The 17,534-nt window shown below is 46.9% G+C and overlaps 1 protein-coding gene across 2 annotated transcripts in view; it reads right to left on the bottom strand.

Moving 5' to 3' along the window:
• Positions 1 to 17,534, bottom strand: part of plppr5b (phospholipid phosphatase related 5b) — a 137,855-nt gene that overhangs the window by 52,224 nt on the left and 68,097 nt on the right. For both annotated transcript variants that reach the window (XM_041861885.2, XM_041861886.2), the window contains one exon: positions 6,917 to 7,049. In XM_041861885.2, the coding sequence (XP_041717819.1) occupies positions 6,917 to 7,049 (133 nt within the window). The remainder of the gene's footprint in view (positions 1 to 6,916; positions 7,050 to 17,534) is intronic.

Raw genomic sequence — 17,534 nt, forward strand, 5'->3', positions numbered from 1 at the left:
AAGCTATTGTATGCACTGCAAAGGCTTCCTTTGTGTAAGAGTATGTCTTAAGGAGTTCTCTAACAAGTGCACATCAACGCTCTGCCTTGAACCTTGAAAATCTGGTGAGACAACAACAGCAGTGTCTCTCCAGGGTGCCTTTCATCTCGCTGAGAATTTATACTCCTAACACCCCTCCATCTAGCTACCAATAGAGGGGTGCACTCTAAATAGCTGATCCTTTCACAATCAAGGTTCATGAGAGGGTGGAGAAATGCAAAGACTTAAAATCAGGTGGAAAAGTAAGAGTAAGAGTTAAGAGCGAGCTTGTTGTCATGACCCTCGGATATGTTCAAAATGTAATATTTTCCCACAGAGCATTGCAAAGTGAGTCATTATCAATGGAACTCTAAATAAAACAGAAAGATGGGATGTGTAACGAACCCTGCAGTTTGAGTCGGTTCCTGTCTGTGTTACTAGTTTTTCTGCTCGGGATCTCCAGTTTCCCGAGGGTTCTGGAACGCTCCCTGCCTGGTTGCCGGGCAACGTTGCTAGGCGGGAGCTCTCTTGATTTCCGCACCTGCATCCCATCAGCAATCTGCACACCTGGTCCTGATCATCACCCTTCTTAGGCTCTGTCCTAACATCCATTCCCTGCCGGATCGTTAGCCATGAACATCACTCATCCGGAACCTTCACCCAACCTCTGCCTGATGGTCGGCGGCTGCCGAGCCATTACTGGACCTACCACTGCACCCCCAACAACCCATCCACGCCACCCGCTCTGTTCCCTGGATTATTCAGCCTCACTCGTGGATCTATTAAATAAACACTCACCTTTGTTTCAACTTACCTTGTCCTGGTCTGCTTCTGGGTTCTGGCTTAGTAAACCGTGACAGAACGATCCGGCCAGTAATGAACCCAGCGGACCTGGACTCTGTTCGCCATGCCATTACCCATCAGGAGAAGATGTTGGGCCATCATGGCATGGTACTACAGGAGATCGCGTTGTCAGTTCGGAACCTTTCTACCGGTCTGACGGAGGTCCAGAACCAGCGCAAGTTTCCGGTGGAGGATCCACTACTGGTTTCACCCATCTCGCCTGCCGCTTCTGGAGCCGAGTCCTTCCGTGAGCCCAAGGTTCCGACGCCGGATAAATATGAGGGGGAGCTGGGAAGATGCCGTTCTTTCCTTATGCAGTGTGGGTTAGTGTTTGATCTACAGCCCTACTCTTATGCCACAGACAAGGCTAGGATAGCCTTTGTGATTGAGTTGCTGCGTGGTCGAGCGCTGGAGTATGCTTCAGCCGTTTGGGAACGACAGGACCCCTGCATAGCTTCATACCAGGGGTTCACGGCCGAGATGAGGAAGCTCTTCGACCATTCCGTCCGAGGGAGGGACGCAGCTAGGCGCCTGTTTTCGCTTCGCCAAGGAACTCGTAGCGTGGCCGACTTCGTGATCGAGTTCAAGACGTTGGCTGTGGAGAGTGGGTGGAATGAGGAGTCTCTGCAAGCGGCCTTTTACCAGGGTCTGTCGGAGCAGCTCAAGGATGAGTTGATCTCCTATCCGGAGCCTAGTGACCTGGACAGCTTGGTAGCCTTGTCTATTCGGGTGGAGAATCGAGTCCGAGAGCGAAGGAGGGAGAAGCAATGGGTCCCGTCCAACCGATCAGCTTCTCAGGTTCCAGTCGGGTCGGGGATCGGACCAGAATACGTCGATCATCGTCCACCACACAGGATTAGTGGAGAGGTCCTGTCTCCCGATTCTGAACCCATGCAAGTGGGGCGGCACGGGCTAACCAAGGAGGAGCGCCAACACAGACGTAGGACTAACTGTTGCCTCTACTGTGGTGGTTCGGGACATTACCTCGCCACTTGTTCTCAGCGGTCGTCAAACTGTGCGGCTCGCTAAAGTTGGGAGGACTTTTAGCGAGCCAGTTTCGACCTCTCAATACCTCTGTCAGACCCCGTTTCCCGGCTACCCTTATGAACAGGAATCAGAGCTTAGCGATTAACGCTTTTATCGATTCAGGTGCCGATGGAAGCTTTCTTGATGCCGAGTTGGTGGAACAGCTGGGGCTTTCCAAGGAGCAATTGCCGGAAGCCATTGAAGCTACCACTCTGAACGGCAGTAGTCTGGCACGTATCACGATGAGGACTGAACCGGTTAAGATGCTGTTGTCGGGGAATCATTCTGAGATGATTTCATTCTTCATTCTGCCGTCTTCCCATGTTCCTCTGGTCCTTGGATACCCCTGGCTGAAGGAACACAATCCCACGTTCGATTGGGTGACGGGCAAGGTAACGAGTTGGAGCCTTGATTGTCATGCTAACTGCCTCAAGACTGCCTGTCCCCATTCGGTTCCCAGTCAGGTGATTGAGGCTAAACCCCCCAGATTTGTCCCTGGTTCCCGAGACATATCACGATTTGGGGGAAGTGTTCAGTAAGCAGAAGGCTCTGTCACTCCCTCCCCACCGACCATATGATTGTGCCATCAACCTGTTCCCTGGAGCTGTCTACCCCAAGGGAAGGTTATACAGTATCTCCCGACCTGAACGTGAGGCTTTGGAGACCTACATCAAGGAGTCCCTAGCTGCTGGTCTCGTTCGTCCCTCGTCATCACCCCTGGGGGCAGGATTCTTCTTTGTGGGTAAGAAGGATGGCTCTCTTCGACCGTGTATTGATTATCGGGGGTTGAATGACATCACGGTCAAGAACAAGTATCCCCTGCCCTTGATGAGCTCTGCCTTCGACTCCTTACAGGGTGCTACGGTGTTCACCAAACTAGACCTACGCAATGCGTATCACATGGTCCGGATCAGAGAGGGGGACGAGTGGTTGACGGGTTTCAATACACCGATGGGTCACTTCGAGTATCAGGTGATGCCGTTTGGACTGACCAATGCTCCAGCGGTATTCCAGAGTATGGTGAACGACGTCCTGAGAGATATGATCGGTCTCTTTGTGTTTGTTTACCTGGATGACATTCTGATCTTCTCGAAGGAACCTTCCGACCACGTCCAGCATGTCCGACAGGTTCTGCAGCGATTGTTGGAGAATCGCCTGTTCGTGAAGGCCGAGAAGTGCGAGTTTCACGCCCACACGACATCCTTCCTCGGGTACATCATCTCCAGGGGAGAGATTAGGATGGACCAGGAGAAGGTTAGAGCGGTTCTGGAATGGGCCCAGCCCGGTACGAGATTGCAGCTCCAGAGATTTTTGGGGTTTGCAAATTTCTACCGCAGATTCATCCGGGATTACAGCCGTGTGGCCGCTCCGTTAACTGCCTTGACTTCCAGTATCAGGACCTTCAAGTGGAATCCGGAGGCGGATCGAGCGTTTCTGGATTTGAAGAGACGATTCACCAACGCACCGATTCTCTCTCAACCGGACACGGCCCGTCAGTTCGTCGTTGAAGTGGACGCGTCTGATGTGGGAGTTGGCGCCATCCTGTCGCAGCGATGCTCCACGGACAGTAAACTCCATCCCTGCGCCTACTACTCTCGTCGTCTTTCGCCTGCGGAGAGGAACTACGATGTGGGTAACCGGGAGCTTCTCGCGGTGAAACTTGCCTTGGAGGAGTGGCGCCACTGGTTGGAGGGGGCGGAGCAACCGTTTGTTGTCTGGACTGACCACAAGAATCTTGCTTACGTGCAATCGGCTAGACGTCTCAACTCCCGTCAGGCCAGGTGGGCGTTGTTTTTCGGACGATTCAATTTTTCCCTGACGTTCCGACCTGGATCTAAGAACGGCAAGGCGGACGCCTTGTCCCGGATGTTCTCCAAGACGGAGGAGAGTGGGTCCAAGACCGAGACGATTCTTCCCCGGAACTGTGTCGTGGGAGCAGTTATGTGGAAGATTGAGGAGGAGGTGATGGCGGCCCTTCGGACGCAGCCCGGTCCCGGTAACGGTCCACCCGGTCGGTTGTTTGTGCCTGAGTCGGTTCGTCCTGCTGTTCTCAAATGGTCCCACGCCAGCAAGATGGCTTGTCACCCTGGCGTGGCTCGGACGATGGCGTTTCTTCGCAGACGTTTTTGGTGGCCTGCCATGGCCGAGGATACTCGGGGTTTTGTTGCTGCCTGTCCAGTGTGTGCGCAGAATAAGAGTACCAATCGGCCCAGCTCTGGACTACTTCACCCCCTTCCTATTCCTCGGCGACCATGGTCGCATCTGGCCCTGGACTTTGTCACTGGGTTGCCCGCTTCTGAGGGGAACACGGTCGTTCTGACTATCGTGGACAGATTCAGCAAGTTCGCCCACTTTGTGCCAATTGCCAAGCTTCCCTCTGCCTCGGAGACGTCCGAGATCCTGGTTAGGGAGGTTTTCAGGGTCCACGGTTTGCCCAGTGATATCGTTTCCGACCGTGGCCCTCAGTTTACCTCTGCTGTCTGGAAGTCCTTCTGTTTGGCCATTGGAGCTACAGTCAGTCTCACATCTGGTTTTCACCCCCCAATCTAATGGTCAGGCGGAGAGAGCCAACCAGAAGATGGAATCCACGCTACGCTGCCTTGTCTCCTCCAGCCCCACCTCCTGGGTCTCTCAGTTGCCTTGGGTTGAGTATGCCCACAATACTCTCCCCTACATCTGCCACTGGGATGTCTCCCTTCCAGTGCCTGTATGGCTACCAACCTCCCTTGTTCCCTTCTCAGGAGAAGGAGCTCTCAGTGCCCTCTGTTCAGGCCCATATTCGTCGTTGCCACCGGACCTGGCATCGGGCCAGAAAGGCACTCCTTAGAGTTTCGGACCGGTATCAGCTCCAGGCGAATCGTCGCCGGATTCCCGCTCCCACCTATACCATCGGAGATAGGGTCTGGTTGGCCACACGGGATCTTCCTTTACGGACTGAGTCTAGGAAGTTGTCCCCAAGTTCATTGGTCCGTTTGTGGTGGAGAAGGTGATCAATCCGGTTGCAGTTCGACTCAAACTACCGAGAACGCTCAGAGTCCATCCCACCTTTCATGTCTCCTGCCTCAAGCCTGTTCTCCTCAGTCCTCTGTTGCCTCCTCCGCCTCCTCCTCCTCCTCCTCAGATGATCGGAGGTGGGCCTGCCTACACGGTGCGACGCATCATGGATTCCAGACGGCGGGGCCGGGGTTTCCAGTATCTCGTGGACTGGGAGGGTTATGGTCCTGAAGAGAGGAGTTGGATTCCGCGGCGACAGGTCCTGGACGCTGACCTCATTCGTGACTTCTACCGCCTCCATCCTGGCGCTCCGGGAGTCCGCCCGGTGGCGTTCGTCCGGAGGGGGGGTACTGTAACGAACCCTGCAGTTTGAGTCGGTTCCTGTCTGTGTTACTAGTTTTTCTGCTCGGGATCTCCAGTTTCCCGAGGGTTCTGGAACGCTCCCTGCCTGGTTGCCGGGCAACGTTGCTAGGCGGGAGCTCTCTTGATTTCCGCACCTGCATCCCATCAGCAATCTGCACACCTGGTCCTGATCATCACCCTTCTTAGGCTCTGTCCTAACATCCATTCCCTGCCGGATCGTTAGCCATGAACATCACTCATCCGGAACCTTCACCCAACCTCTGCCTGATGGTCGGCGGCTGCCGAGCCATTACTGGACCTACCACTGCACCCCCAACAACCCATCCACGCCACCCGCTCTGTTCCCTGGATTATTCAGCCTCACTCGTGGATCTATTAAATAAACACTCACCTTTGTTTCAACTTACCTTGTCCTGGTCTGCTTCTGGGTTCTGGCTTAGTAAACCGTGACAGGATGGAAGACGGCAGGTCGTGAGATGACAAGTGAGATGACTTGCACGCACACACACACACACACACACACACACACACACACACACACACACACACACACACACACACACACACACACACACCTGTGTTTCTCGCCTCTCTATAATATGAACTGACTAAACAAATCATGGACAGGGTATAGATGAGAAAAGAGACAGAATCCAAGAGCAGTCAATCAGAAAGTAATCTTCCACAGCACGATAGCTATAGTACATGAGAGAATACAATTATGTTATATCTCTGTGATACAGTACCTCTATCTTACATTTGTAAGTACGTGCAATCTTTTTGTTAACCTGTACTGGGCTGGAGAAGTGCACTACCATGCTCTGCAGACAGGTGTCTTTGACCTGTGTTGAAATTATCCCATTCTCACTGCAGTCTGCTAGGGAGGCTTAGATGAAAGTAGTATCCCCATCTGATCCCAATGGACAATGCCTTTAAAACCTCTGACACAAATCCCTTGCTCTAGTGACCTCAGTCATCCATACCTCTACAGCAGGTGGCCGTGTTAGCTTCTGCTGGCTACTGGGGCAGACATTATCTGCAGAACTAACTGTAACACCAACATAACAGCAATGGCCTACCGTCTGACAGTCTAACAAAAACAAAGTTGGTCAGTTAGACTGAGTTATCCATTTAACATCCTATATGATGTTTTAGATTATGTCATTTAGAGCAACCTATAATTCATACATATTGTGTATAGTGAGTAAAGGGAGGTTTAGCTGCGAAAGCTCAGAACAGTAAATAATTGTTACAGTGAGAGGAATTGTGGTGTAAATTAAAGATTTAACAGGAAAGAGAGAGAGAGGGTGGGAGGGAGGAGTTTATTCCCTCAGGGATCAGGGTGATATTCCTTTTGGTTTCTGTAGTCTTATCTAAAAGAGGAAGTTTTGCGTGAGAGCAGAGGAGACTACATACAGTACTGACTGTACCATTCCTTTCCAAAGGATCCCATTCGTTCCCCTCAGGGCACGTGACAGTGTACGTTTCTGTATGAGGAGACACTGGACATATGGAGCTAGTTTTCAAGGACAAGACAGAGAGAATTTAATGTATGCAATATATGTCAATAAACAGAGGCTTTTATCCGAAGCACAACCTTGTCATTGCACAATTGCCGACTGAGCCACAAAGTTGACTAATGTTTAGATAATATTTAGTCTGTAAGACGTACCCAGAAAGCGAAAGGTCCTGCGCACCAGAGGGTTGAGGTAGCAGCAGTCTCCTGTCAGCATGGTCTTCTCCTGACTGTCCAGCTCTTTGGACGAGTATTGTATCAAGAACAGGACGGTCTCTGAGATCATGATCTAGAAAATAAAGGGGAACAGAAAAGACAAATGAATGATAAACATAAGTGTTGAGTCATGAATCAAATATGGTTTAGTCAGTAAATCCATCACCTCTAACATACTGTAACTCCCAACACACGCACACACAACAAAACAGCATCATAATCTCTCTGAGAGACTGTACACTTCTCAATGGCTGACATCTGCTAGGCACCAGCTCTACTTACTGAGAGACAAGACACAAGTTTTTATTTTATTTTTTAGTACCTTTATTTAACTAGGCAAGTCAGTTAAGAACAAATTCTTATATACAATGACGGCCTACACCGGCCAAACCCGGACGACGCTGGGCCAATTGTGCGCCACCCTATGGGACTCCCAATCACGGCCGGTTGTGATACAGCCTGGAATCGAACCAGGGGGTCTGTAGTGACGCCTCAAGCACTGAGATGCAGTGCCTTAGACCGCTGCGCCACTGTGTGTGTGTCTGTGTATGTGCGTGGGTTTGCGTGCACGCACGTGTCTGTGTGTGCGTGTGTGTGTGCATGTGTGTTTGTGTGTGTGGTCATTAGGGTTAAAAGGTGAGCAGCAGGTGAATTCCTATTTAAAGAGTATGACACAGTACACTGATGATCTAGAGTGGGTGTAATAATATGATTCCAACACTGTAATAAACAAAAACAAATGATAGCATGTATGTTTCATTGGTGGTATTTACAGGATAGCTTAAAGGCATAAGGATAATGCCTGCCGATGCCTGGTTCTTCAGTCCATGGGTTGGGTTGAGAGGTTACTCTAAAAAAAGTTATATCCTTGAGCTGTTAACATTTACAGAGGAGTGAAACTGTATAATTAGAATCACATTTGCAGTTGCCATTGGTGACAGACAGAGGGAGAGAGCAGAGGAAGAGAGAGAGAGAGAGAGAGAGAGAGAGAGAGAGAGAGAGAGAGAGAGAGAGAGAGAGAGAGAGAGAGAGAGAGAGAGAGAGAGAGAGAGAGAGAGAGAGAGAGAGAGAGAGAGAGAGAGAGAGAGAGAGAGAGAGATTTAAGCTAATTAAATACTGTAGATGGTAGGGATATGCATCTTTCCCTTTCAAGATGATTTGATACATATCCAGGTACATGAATCCCAATATGATACAGGAAAGATACGTTTTAGTTTGAAATTATTCGGTGCAATTCGGTTTGATTAGAGAGCAAATTGATGCGATTTGGTTCAATGCGATACAATACTATTCGAGGCATTAACATTTGTTGCATAAACACATTCATTTTCCATTCTAAATTAAAATCTGCTGCTGATGGAGCTCATGAGCTGGGCCTCTCTGAGCTGGATCTGTCTGAGCTGACTTATCTGTGTGTGTGTGTGTGTGTGTGTGTGTGTGTGTGTGTGTGTGTGTGTGTGTGTGTGTATGTGTGTGTGTGTGAGAGTGTGTGTGTGTGTGTGTGTGTGTAAATTATGTATATGTCTATGGTGTAATTAGGCACCTGTGTAATTAGGCACCTGAGCTGAGCCATAAGAGAAAATGGGCATCTACCACCCCATTATCTGATTTGGGGGGGGCAATGTTTGCTTTTTGTCCCCCCACTTTTGATCTGAAATCACCATCACCCACTAATATGTTTGACTTTTTTGCAGATTAAAACTGTTTGAGCTAGTAGTCTATCAATATTTGTCTATGACATAGTCAATGAATATCTAGCACAACTTTGGATTTCACCCTCATCTCAACATTTTTAGTAGACGTTTGGAAGTCTTTAGGAGTGAGCTTCTCTTCTCCTCTGCTTCAGCCATGCAGTGTGGGTAGCAAAAGAGATTACTGTTCTTGTTATGAAATTATCACCTTTATCCTGTATATCTAAAATCGAATGAACAGTAAACCCCGATCAGCAGGTATAGCCAGATTAGATTTGTATCTAGGTCCCGTGTAGCTCAGTTGGAAGAGCATGGTGCTTGCAACGCCAGGGTTGTGGGTTCGATTCCCACGGGGGGCCAGTATGAAAAAAATATATATATATAACAATGTATGCACTAACTGTAAGATGCTCTGGATAAGCGTGTCTGCTAAATGACTAAAATGTAAATGTGTCTCGCGGGTATTTTAGGCTACTTAAAGCACAATTTTCAACGGCGCATTTGATAACATTAACCTAGCATATTACATTGGTTGTCAATCAACTAATAAAGCCTAATATTGGGCAAGCCATTTTACAAACATTTGAATGCTGTAGGTGACTCGCAGATGTGCAAGATCAGGAATAGGCCTACCTCTCGTTGGTCAGTGCACAAAGTTGCGCACAGCGTGCAGTTTGAATAAGCTCAGCATGCAAAATGGCTTGTAGATCAATGACTGTCAACACAGTTACATGCTCAGTTCCACACTGAAGGAGAGGATGCATCAGTTGTAACAGAAGATGAGAAGTATTTTCCAAAAGGTAGAAAGAAAGTAATATAAGTAAAACATTTTAGTGAACCGGCGATTCGTAACGATTGAATCAATTTTCTGACTGATGCATGCTATATTTGGATCGATTTTGGGTCCCGCAGACCGATGCACACATATCTTAAACATTTGATCCAGGGATGATGCATATCTGTGAATTGTTACATCCCTAGTAGATGAGTTTGCAGTGTTTGGTTTGCTATCATTGTAGTCCTTTTTAAAATGTATAAATTGGGCACATTACTTTTTAAATAGATATAAATAGATTTCCAGTCTGTTCCGGTAGACTTCCAGTCATTGTGCTATTGCTAATTAGCAATGGACCGCAAAACTACTGTACCTTCAAAATGCACACAGAGACAGAAAAATGTCCATGAATGAAGTATCCATGAATTTATCTGACTCTAGGTAAGTAGAAAAAGGGCTTGATTGCCAAAATCTCGCACTGTCCCTTTAAACCTGCAACCTTGTGGCTCCAATGTCCATATACACACACACGTACGCACACAGACACACACACACACACACAGGTCCCCAGGTTGCTGTTTCCGCTTCACTGGCCGCACAGATGTAACAGGATCTGTCAGGGAGTACAGTACTGTATGGGCCGTGGGGCCGCCAGGGAGTCAAAGGGTTCAACACTGGAACTTAGGCTTGTACTGTTTTCCCCCTAGCACAGGCGCTGCTGCCATGAGTGATTAATTTAACACTACTCTGGTGGAGGGAGGGGGAGAGAGAGAGAGGGAGAGAAATGGCCACAGCACTCAAGGGAGTGATTGAAAAAGCTTCTTCCACTTTTCCCAACGCACTAGTGGTTATCTCCACCCTGCTACCATGAAAATACTTTCACCCTGCCACCATACAGCGGGTGAATGCAAGCATTTCGCGAGACTGTGCCACAAAACCTAATGTCTACCTGGCCCACCACTCCACCCTGGACTTGAACAGCCTTTACGACCAGGTCCACCTCTACAAGGCAGCAATCCCAACTTTTGCCAGGACCCTGAAGGACGTCACCCTCAACCGTAGCCCCAGCACCTCACACAGGAGCAACAGAGCAACGGACACCCCGCCCAGACCAGCGAGACACCCTCCCAGACCTGCAAGACCCCCTCCTGAAGGACCTGCACCGAGAGAACCCATGCCAAGAGGACCTACACCCAGACCACAGCATCACCAGCCACACCCCAACCAGCTAAGACCACCTCAAGCAAACCCTGGCCACACCCTGTATAGGCCCCCCCATATCAGACCTATGCCCCTTCTGCCCACCCCATGCCCCCCTACCCCTGCGGCAAGGACCTCAACATGACAGCAGGACATATGCCCAGGCTGTGAGCAGAGCAACAGGCCCAACCCCCACTATTACACCCGCCCAAGCACCATCCTGCGACCTAAGAGGTATGTATCAGATGCTCAACATGCTCTGCTCACACCTACAGTGATGGTCCGGGCCTAAACCACACAAAAACAACACTAGACACTATGGAACAAAAAGCTTTTACTGTCTCATCCTGGAATATACAAGGTCTGAGGTCATCTGCCTTTGGCCTAAAGAGCAGGAACCCAGACTTCATCATGGAAATTGGAAATACAGACATTGTCATCCTACAAGAAACATGGTATAAAGGATACGGACCCACTGGTTGCCCTCTAGGTTACAGAGAGCTGGTAGTCCCATCCAACAAATTACCAGGTGTGAAACAAGGAAGAGACTAAGGGGGTATGCTAATTTGTTATAAAGCAGACCATTTTACATCTGGCTAGACATTAATAAGGAAATTATCTCAACAGAGAAAAATGTCCTCATGTGTGCTACTCCCAATAGACTCCCCATACTTTAATGATGACAGCTTCTCCAAAGTGGTGTTGGGGGGAAATCCATGTACACAAACAACAAGTGTGTGGTTAAAATTGGCAAAAATCACACACATTTCTTTCAACAGAGCAGGGGGGTGAGACAGGAATGCAGCTTAAGCCCCACCCTCTTCAACATATATATCAACGAATTTGGCGAGGGCACTAGAACAGTCTGCAGCACCTGACCTCACCCTACTAGAATCTGAAGATAAATGTCTACTGTTTGCTGATGATCTGGTGCTTCTGTCCCCAACCAAGGAGGGCCTACAGCAGCACCTAGATCTTCTGCACAGATTCTGTCAGACCTGGGCCCTGACAGTAAATCTCAGTAAGACAAACATAATGGTGTTCCAAAAAAGGTCCAGTTGCCAGGACAACAAATACAAATTCCATCTAGACACCATTGCCCTAGAGCACACAAAAAACTATACATACCTCAGCCTAAACATCAGCGCCACAGGTAACTTCCACAAAGCTGTGAACGATCTGAGAGACAAGGCACGAAGGGCCTTCTATGCCATCAAAAGGAACATAAAATTCAACATACCAATTAGGACCTGGCTAAAAATACTTGAATCAGTTATAGAACCCATTGCCCTTTATGATTGTGAGGTACAGTGAGGGGAAAAAGTATTTGATCCCCTGCTGATTTTGTACGTTTGCCCACTGACAAAGACATGATCAGTCTATACTTTTAATGGTAGGTTGTTTGAACAGTGAGAGACAAAATAAAAACGAAAAAATCCAGAAAAACGCATGTAAAAAATGTCATAAATTGATTTACATTTTAATGAGGGAAATAAGTATTTGACCACTCTGCAAAACATGACTTAGTACTTGGTGGCAAAACCCTTGTTGGCAATCACAGAGGTCAGACGTTTCTTGTAGTTGGCCACCAGGTTTGCACACATTTCAGGAGGGATTTTGTTCCACTCCTCTTAGCAGATCTTCTCCAAGTCATTAAGGTTTTGAGGCTGACGTTTGGCAACTCGAACCTTCAGCTCCCTCCACAGATTTTCTATGGGATTAAGGTCTGGAGACTGGCTAGGCCACTCCAGGACCTTAATGTGCTTCTTCTTGAGCCACTCCTTTGTTGCCTTGGCCGTGTGTTTTGGGTCATTGTCATGCTGGAATACCCATCCACGACCCATTTTCAATGCCCTGGCTGAGGGAAGGAGGTTCTCACCCAAGATTTGACGGTACATGGCCCCGTCCATCGTCCCTTTGATGCGGTGAAGTTGTCCTGTCCCCTTAGCAGAAAAACACCCCCAAAGCATAATGTTTCCACCTCAATGTTTGACGGTGGGGATGGTGTTCTTGGGGTCATAGGCAGCATTCCTCCTCCTCCAAACACGGAGAGTTGAGTTGATGCCAAAGAGCTCCATTTTGGTCTCATCTGACCACAACACTTTCACCCAGTTCTCCTCTGAATCATTCAGATGTTCATTGGCAAACTTCAGATGGCCCTGTATATGTGCTTTCTTGAGCAGGGGGACCTTGCGGGCGCTGCAGGATTTCAGTCCTTCACGGCGTAGTGTGTTACCAATTGTATTCTTGGTGACTATGGTCCCAGCTGCCTTGAGATCATTGACGAGATCCTCCCGTGTAGTTCTGGGCTGATTCCTCACCGTTCTCATGATCATTGCAACTCCACGAGGTGAGATCTTGCATGGAGCCCCAGGCCGAGGGAGATTGACAGTACTTTTGTCTTTCTTCCATTTGCGAATAATCACACCAACTGTTGGCACCTTCTCACCAAGCTGCTTGGCGATGGTCTTGTAGCCCATTCCAGCCTTGTGTAGGTCTACAATCTTGTCCCTGACATCCTTGGAGAGCTCTTTGATCTTGACCATGGTGGAGAGTTTGGAATCTGATTGATTGATTGCTTCTGTGGACAGGTGTCTTTTATACAGGTAACAAGCTGAGATTAGGAGCACTCCATTTAAGAGTGTGCTCCTAATCTCAGCTCGTTACCTGTATAAAAGACACCTGGGAGCCAGAAATCTTTCTGATTGAGAGGGGGTCAAATACTTATTTCCCTCATTAAAATGCAAATCAATTTATAACATTTTTGACATGTGTTTTTCTGGATTTTTTTGTTGTTATTCTGTCTCTCACTGTTCAAATAAACCTACCATTAAAATTATAGACTGATCATTTCTTTGTCAGTGGGCAAACGTACAAAATCATCAGGGGATCAAATACTTTTTTCCCTCACTGTATGAGGTCTGCTCACCAACCAAGAATTCACAAAATGGGACAAACACCAAATTATAATATGCTACTTAGCAGACACTTTTATCCAAACGACTTACAGTCATGTGTGCATACATTTTTACGTATGGGTGGTCCCGGGGATCGAACCCACTACCCTGGCGTTACAAGCACCATGCTCTACCAATTGAGCTACAGAGGACCACATTGAGACTCTGCATGCAGAATTCTGCAAATATATCCTCAGTGTACAACGTAAAACACAAAATAATGCATGCAGAGCAGAATTAGGCTAATACCCGCTAATTATCTAAATCTAGAAAAGAGCTGTTAAATTCTACAGCCACCTAAAAGGAAGCGATTCCCAAACCTTCCATAACAAAGCCATCACCTACAGAGAAATGAACCTGGAGAAGAGTCCCCTATGCAAGCTGGTCCTGGGGCTCTATTCACAAACACAAACAGACCCCACAGATCCCCAGGACAGCAACACAATTAGACCCAACCAAATCATGAAAAAACAAGAAGAACAAACACCATTGTAAAAACAACCTATATTTAATGTTGAATTATTTTCCCTTTTGTACTTTAACTATTTGCACATCATTACAACACTCTATATAGCCACAATATGACATTTGAAATGTATTCATTCTTTTGGAACTTTGTGAGTGTAATGTACAGTTAATTTTTTATTGATTATTTAACTTTTGTTTATTATTTATATCACTTGCTTTGGCAATGTAAACATATGTTTTCCATGCCAATAAAGGCCCTTAAATTGAATTGAAATTGAATTGAGAGAGAGAGAGAGAGAGAGAGAGAGAGAGAGAGAGAGAGAGAGAGAGAGAGAGAGAGAGAGAGAGAGAGAGAGAGAGAGAGAGAGAGAGAGAGAGAGAGAGAGAGAGAGAGAGAGAGAGAGAGAGGAGGAAAAAGCTAAGGTCTGCTGTATCAGATCCTAGTTGAGGATACAGTGATAAAGAGCCTTCCATCTCCTCCTGCTCCTCCTCTCAGTGGAACAGAACAGCCCAGGGCCTTGCTGAGGCCCAACACTATAGGAATCGGTTACATCTAGGTTACACACATTGTGCTGCTCTCCAGGCAAACTATGCCACTTCATCAACATTCTCTATGTGCTTCACGGTCTCATGTTTATTTTGTTGGCTTCGAAATATATTTTTAAGGGTGTATAGTAAAGAATCTGATTAATGAGGATATTAAATACTATAGTACAGCAGCATAGCTACTTCATAGGCACCATTGCACTTTTTTCGAATATTGCACAATTTCTGTGGAAATTACAATATATTTTGGTATCCACATATGTACAGTGGGGAAAAAAAGTATTTAGTCAGCCACCAATTGTGCAAGTTCTCCCACTTAGAAAGATGAGAGAGGCCTGTAATTTTCATCATAGGTACAGGTCAACTATGACAGACAAAATGAGATTTTTTTTCTCCAGAAAATCACATTGTAGGATTTTTAATGAATTTATTTGCAAATGATGGTGGAAAATAAGTATTTGGTCAATAACAAAAGTTTCTCAATACTTTGTTATATAGCCCTTTGTTGGCAATGACACAGGTCAAACGTTTTCTGTAAGTCTTCACAAGGTTTTCACACACTGTTGCTGGTATTTTGGCCCATTCCTCCATGCAGATCTCCTCTAGAGCAGTGATGTTTTGGGGCTGTCGCTGGGCAACACAGACTTTCAACTCCCTCCAAAGATTTTCTATGGGGTTGAGATCTGGAGACTGGCTAGGCCACTCCAGGACCTTGAAATGCTTCTTACGAAGCCACTCTGTCACGGTCGTCTAAGGAGGACCAAGGCGCAGCGTGAGGGTGAACATATTTATTTAATGAATGATCACACGATCAAAACAACAGACGAAAAACGTGATGTCTACGGTTTACACAACCAAATACGAACAAAACCCACAACCACAAAGGGAAAGACACAGTTTAAATATGGCTCCCAATCAGAGACAACCAGCCCCAGCTGACACTGATTGGGAGTCACTCAGGCCAACATAGAAAATACAAACATAGAACTACACACCCTGGCTCAACATAACAGTGTCCCCAGAGCCAGGGCGTGACACACTCCTTCGTTGCCCAGGCGGTGTGTTTGGGATCATTGTCATGCTGAAAGACCCAGCCACGTTTCATCTTCAATGCCCTTGCTGATGGAAGGAGGTTTTCACTCAAAATCTCACGATACATGGCCCCATTCATTCTTTCCTTTACACGGATCAGTCGTCCTGGTCCCTTTGCAGAAAAACAGCCCCAAAGCATGATATTTCCTCCCCCATGCTTCACAGTAGGTATGGTGTTCTTTGGATGCAACTCAGCATTCTTTGTCCTCCAAACACGACAAGTTGAGTTTTTACCAAAAAGTTCTATTTTGGTTTCATCTGACCATATGACATTCTCCCAATCCTCTTCTGGATCATCCAAATGCACTCTAGCAAACTTCAGACGGGCCTGGACATGTAATGGCTTAAGCAGGGGGACACGTCTGCCACTGCAGGATTTGAGTCCCTGGCGGCGTAGTGTGTTACTGATGGTAGGCTTTGTTACTTTGGTCCCAGCTCTCTGCAGGTCATTCACTAGGTCCCCCCGTGTGGTTCTGGGATTTTTGCTCACCGTTCTTGTGATCATTTTGACCCCACGGGGTGAGATCTTGCGTGGAGCCCCAGATCGAGGGAGATTATCAGTGGTCTTGTATGTCTTCCATTTCCTAATAATTGCTCCCACAGTTGATTTCTTCAAACCAAGCTGCTTACCTATTGCAGATTCAGTCTTCCCAGCCTGGTGCAGGTCTACAATTTTGTTTCTGGTGTCCTTTGACAGCTCTTTGGTCTTGGCCATAGTGGAGTTTGGAGTGTGACTGTTTGAGGTTGTGGACAGGTGTCTTTTATACTGATAACAAGTTCAAACAGGTGCCATTAATACAGGTAACGAGTGGAGGACAGAGGAGCCTCTTAAAAAATAAGTTACAGGTCTGTGAGAGCCAGAAATCTTGCTTGTTTGTAGGTGACCAAATACTTATTTTCTCAATTTGTCTGTCATAGTTGACATGTACCTATGATGAAAATTACAGGCCTCTCTCATCTTTTTAAGTGGGAGAACTTGCACAATTGGTGGCTGACTAAATACTTTTTTCCCCACTGTATGTCTTTGGTTTGCAGTTGAACAAAACAAAAAAATCGGAATAATTTACTAAATGTTAGCTTATTCCGCAAAGAAATCCTAAAATGGCCCGGATAATATTATTGGCACCTTCTAGAAGTAGTTAAAAATTATTTGATTTCAAGCAGGTGATTCTCCTTTACTTTGGAATTGAACTCACCTATGGTGAGTTGCAGGTGGCTGCAATATAAAAATCACTCATTCAACCAGTTTGACTAGAGAAAAGGACTAATTCTCCTGTTTTGTGTCACTGTGTGTGCCACCATGAGCATGGAGAAAAGAAAGTAAAACAGAGAATTATCTGAGGAGGTCAGACACAAGATTGTAGCCAAGCATGGACAATCTCAAGGCTACAAGTCAATTTCCAGAGACCTTGATGTTCCTGTTTCCACCATACGTAATGTTATCAAGAAATGTAAGCACCATGCCACTGTCGCCAACCACCCTGGACGTGGCCGTAAGAGAAAACTTAACGGAAGATTGCAGCGAAGGATGGTTCGAATGGTGGAGAAAGCACCCGAATCAACTGCCAAACAGATTCAAGCTGACCTTCAGACACAAGGTATGACAGTTTCAACTCGCACCATCCTTCGCCTACTCAATAAAAGAGGGTTATATTGTAGGAGACCCAGGAGGACCCCACTGCTGAGAGAGAGACATAATAAAGCCCTACTGCAATTTGGCAAAACACACCTGAATATGCCAAAATCCTTCTGGGAGAATGTCCTGTGGACAGATGTGACCAAATTAGTGGCCAGCAATGACTCTATATCTAAATCCCATTGAAAACTTG

The sequence above is a fragment of the Coregonus clupeaformis genome, chromosome 34 (genome assembly GCF_020615455.1).
Source record: "Coregonus clupeaformis isolate EN_2021a chromosome 34, ASM2061545v1, whole genome shotgun sequence".
Lineage (NCBI taxonomy): Eukaryota > Metazoa > Chordata > Actinopteri > Salmoniformes > Salmonidae > Coregonus > Coregonus clupeaformis.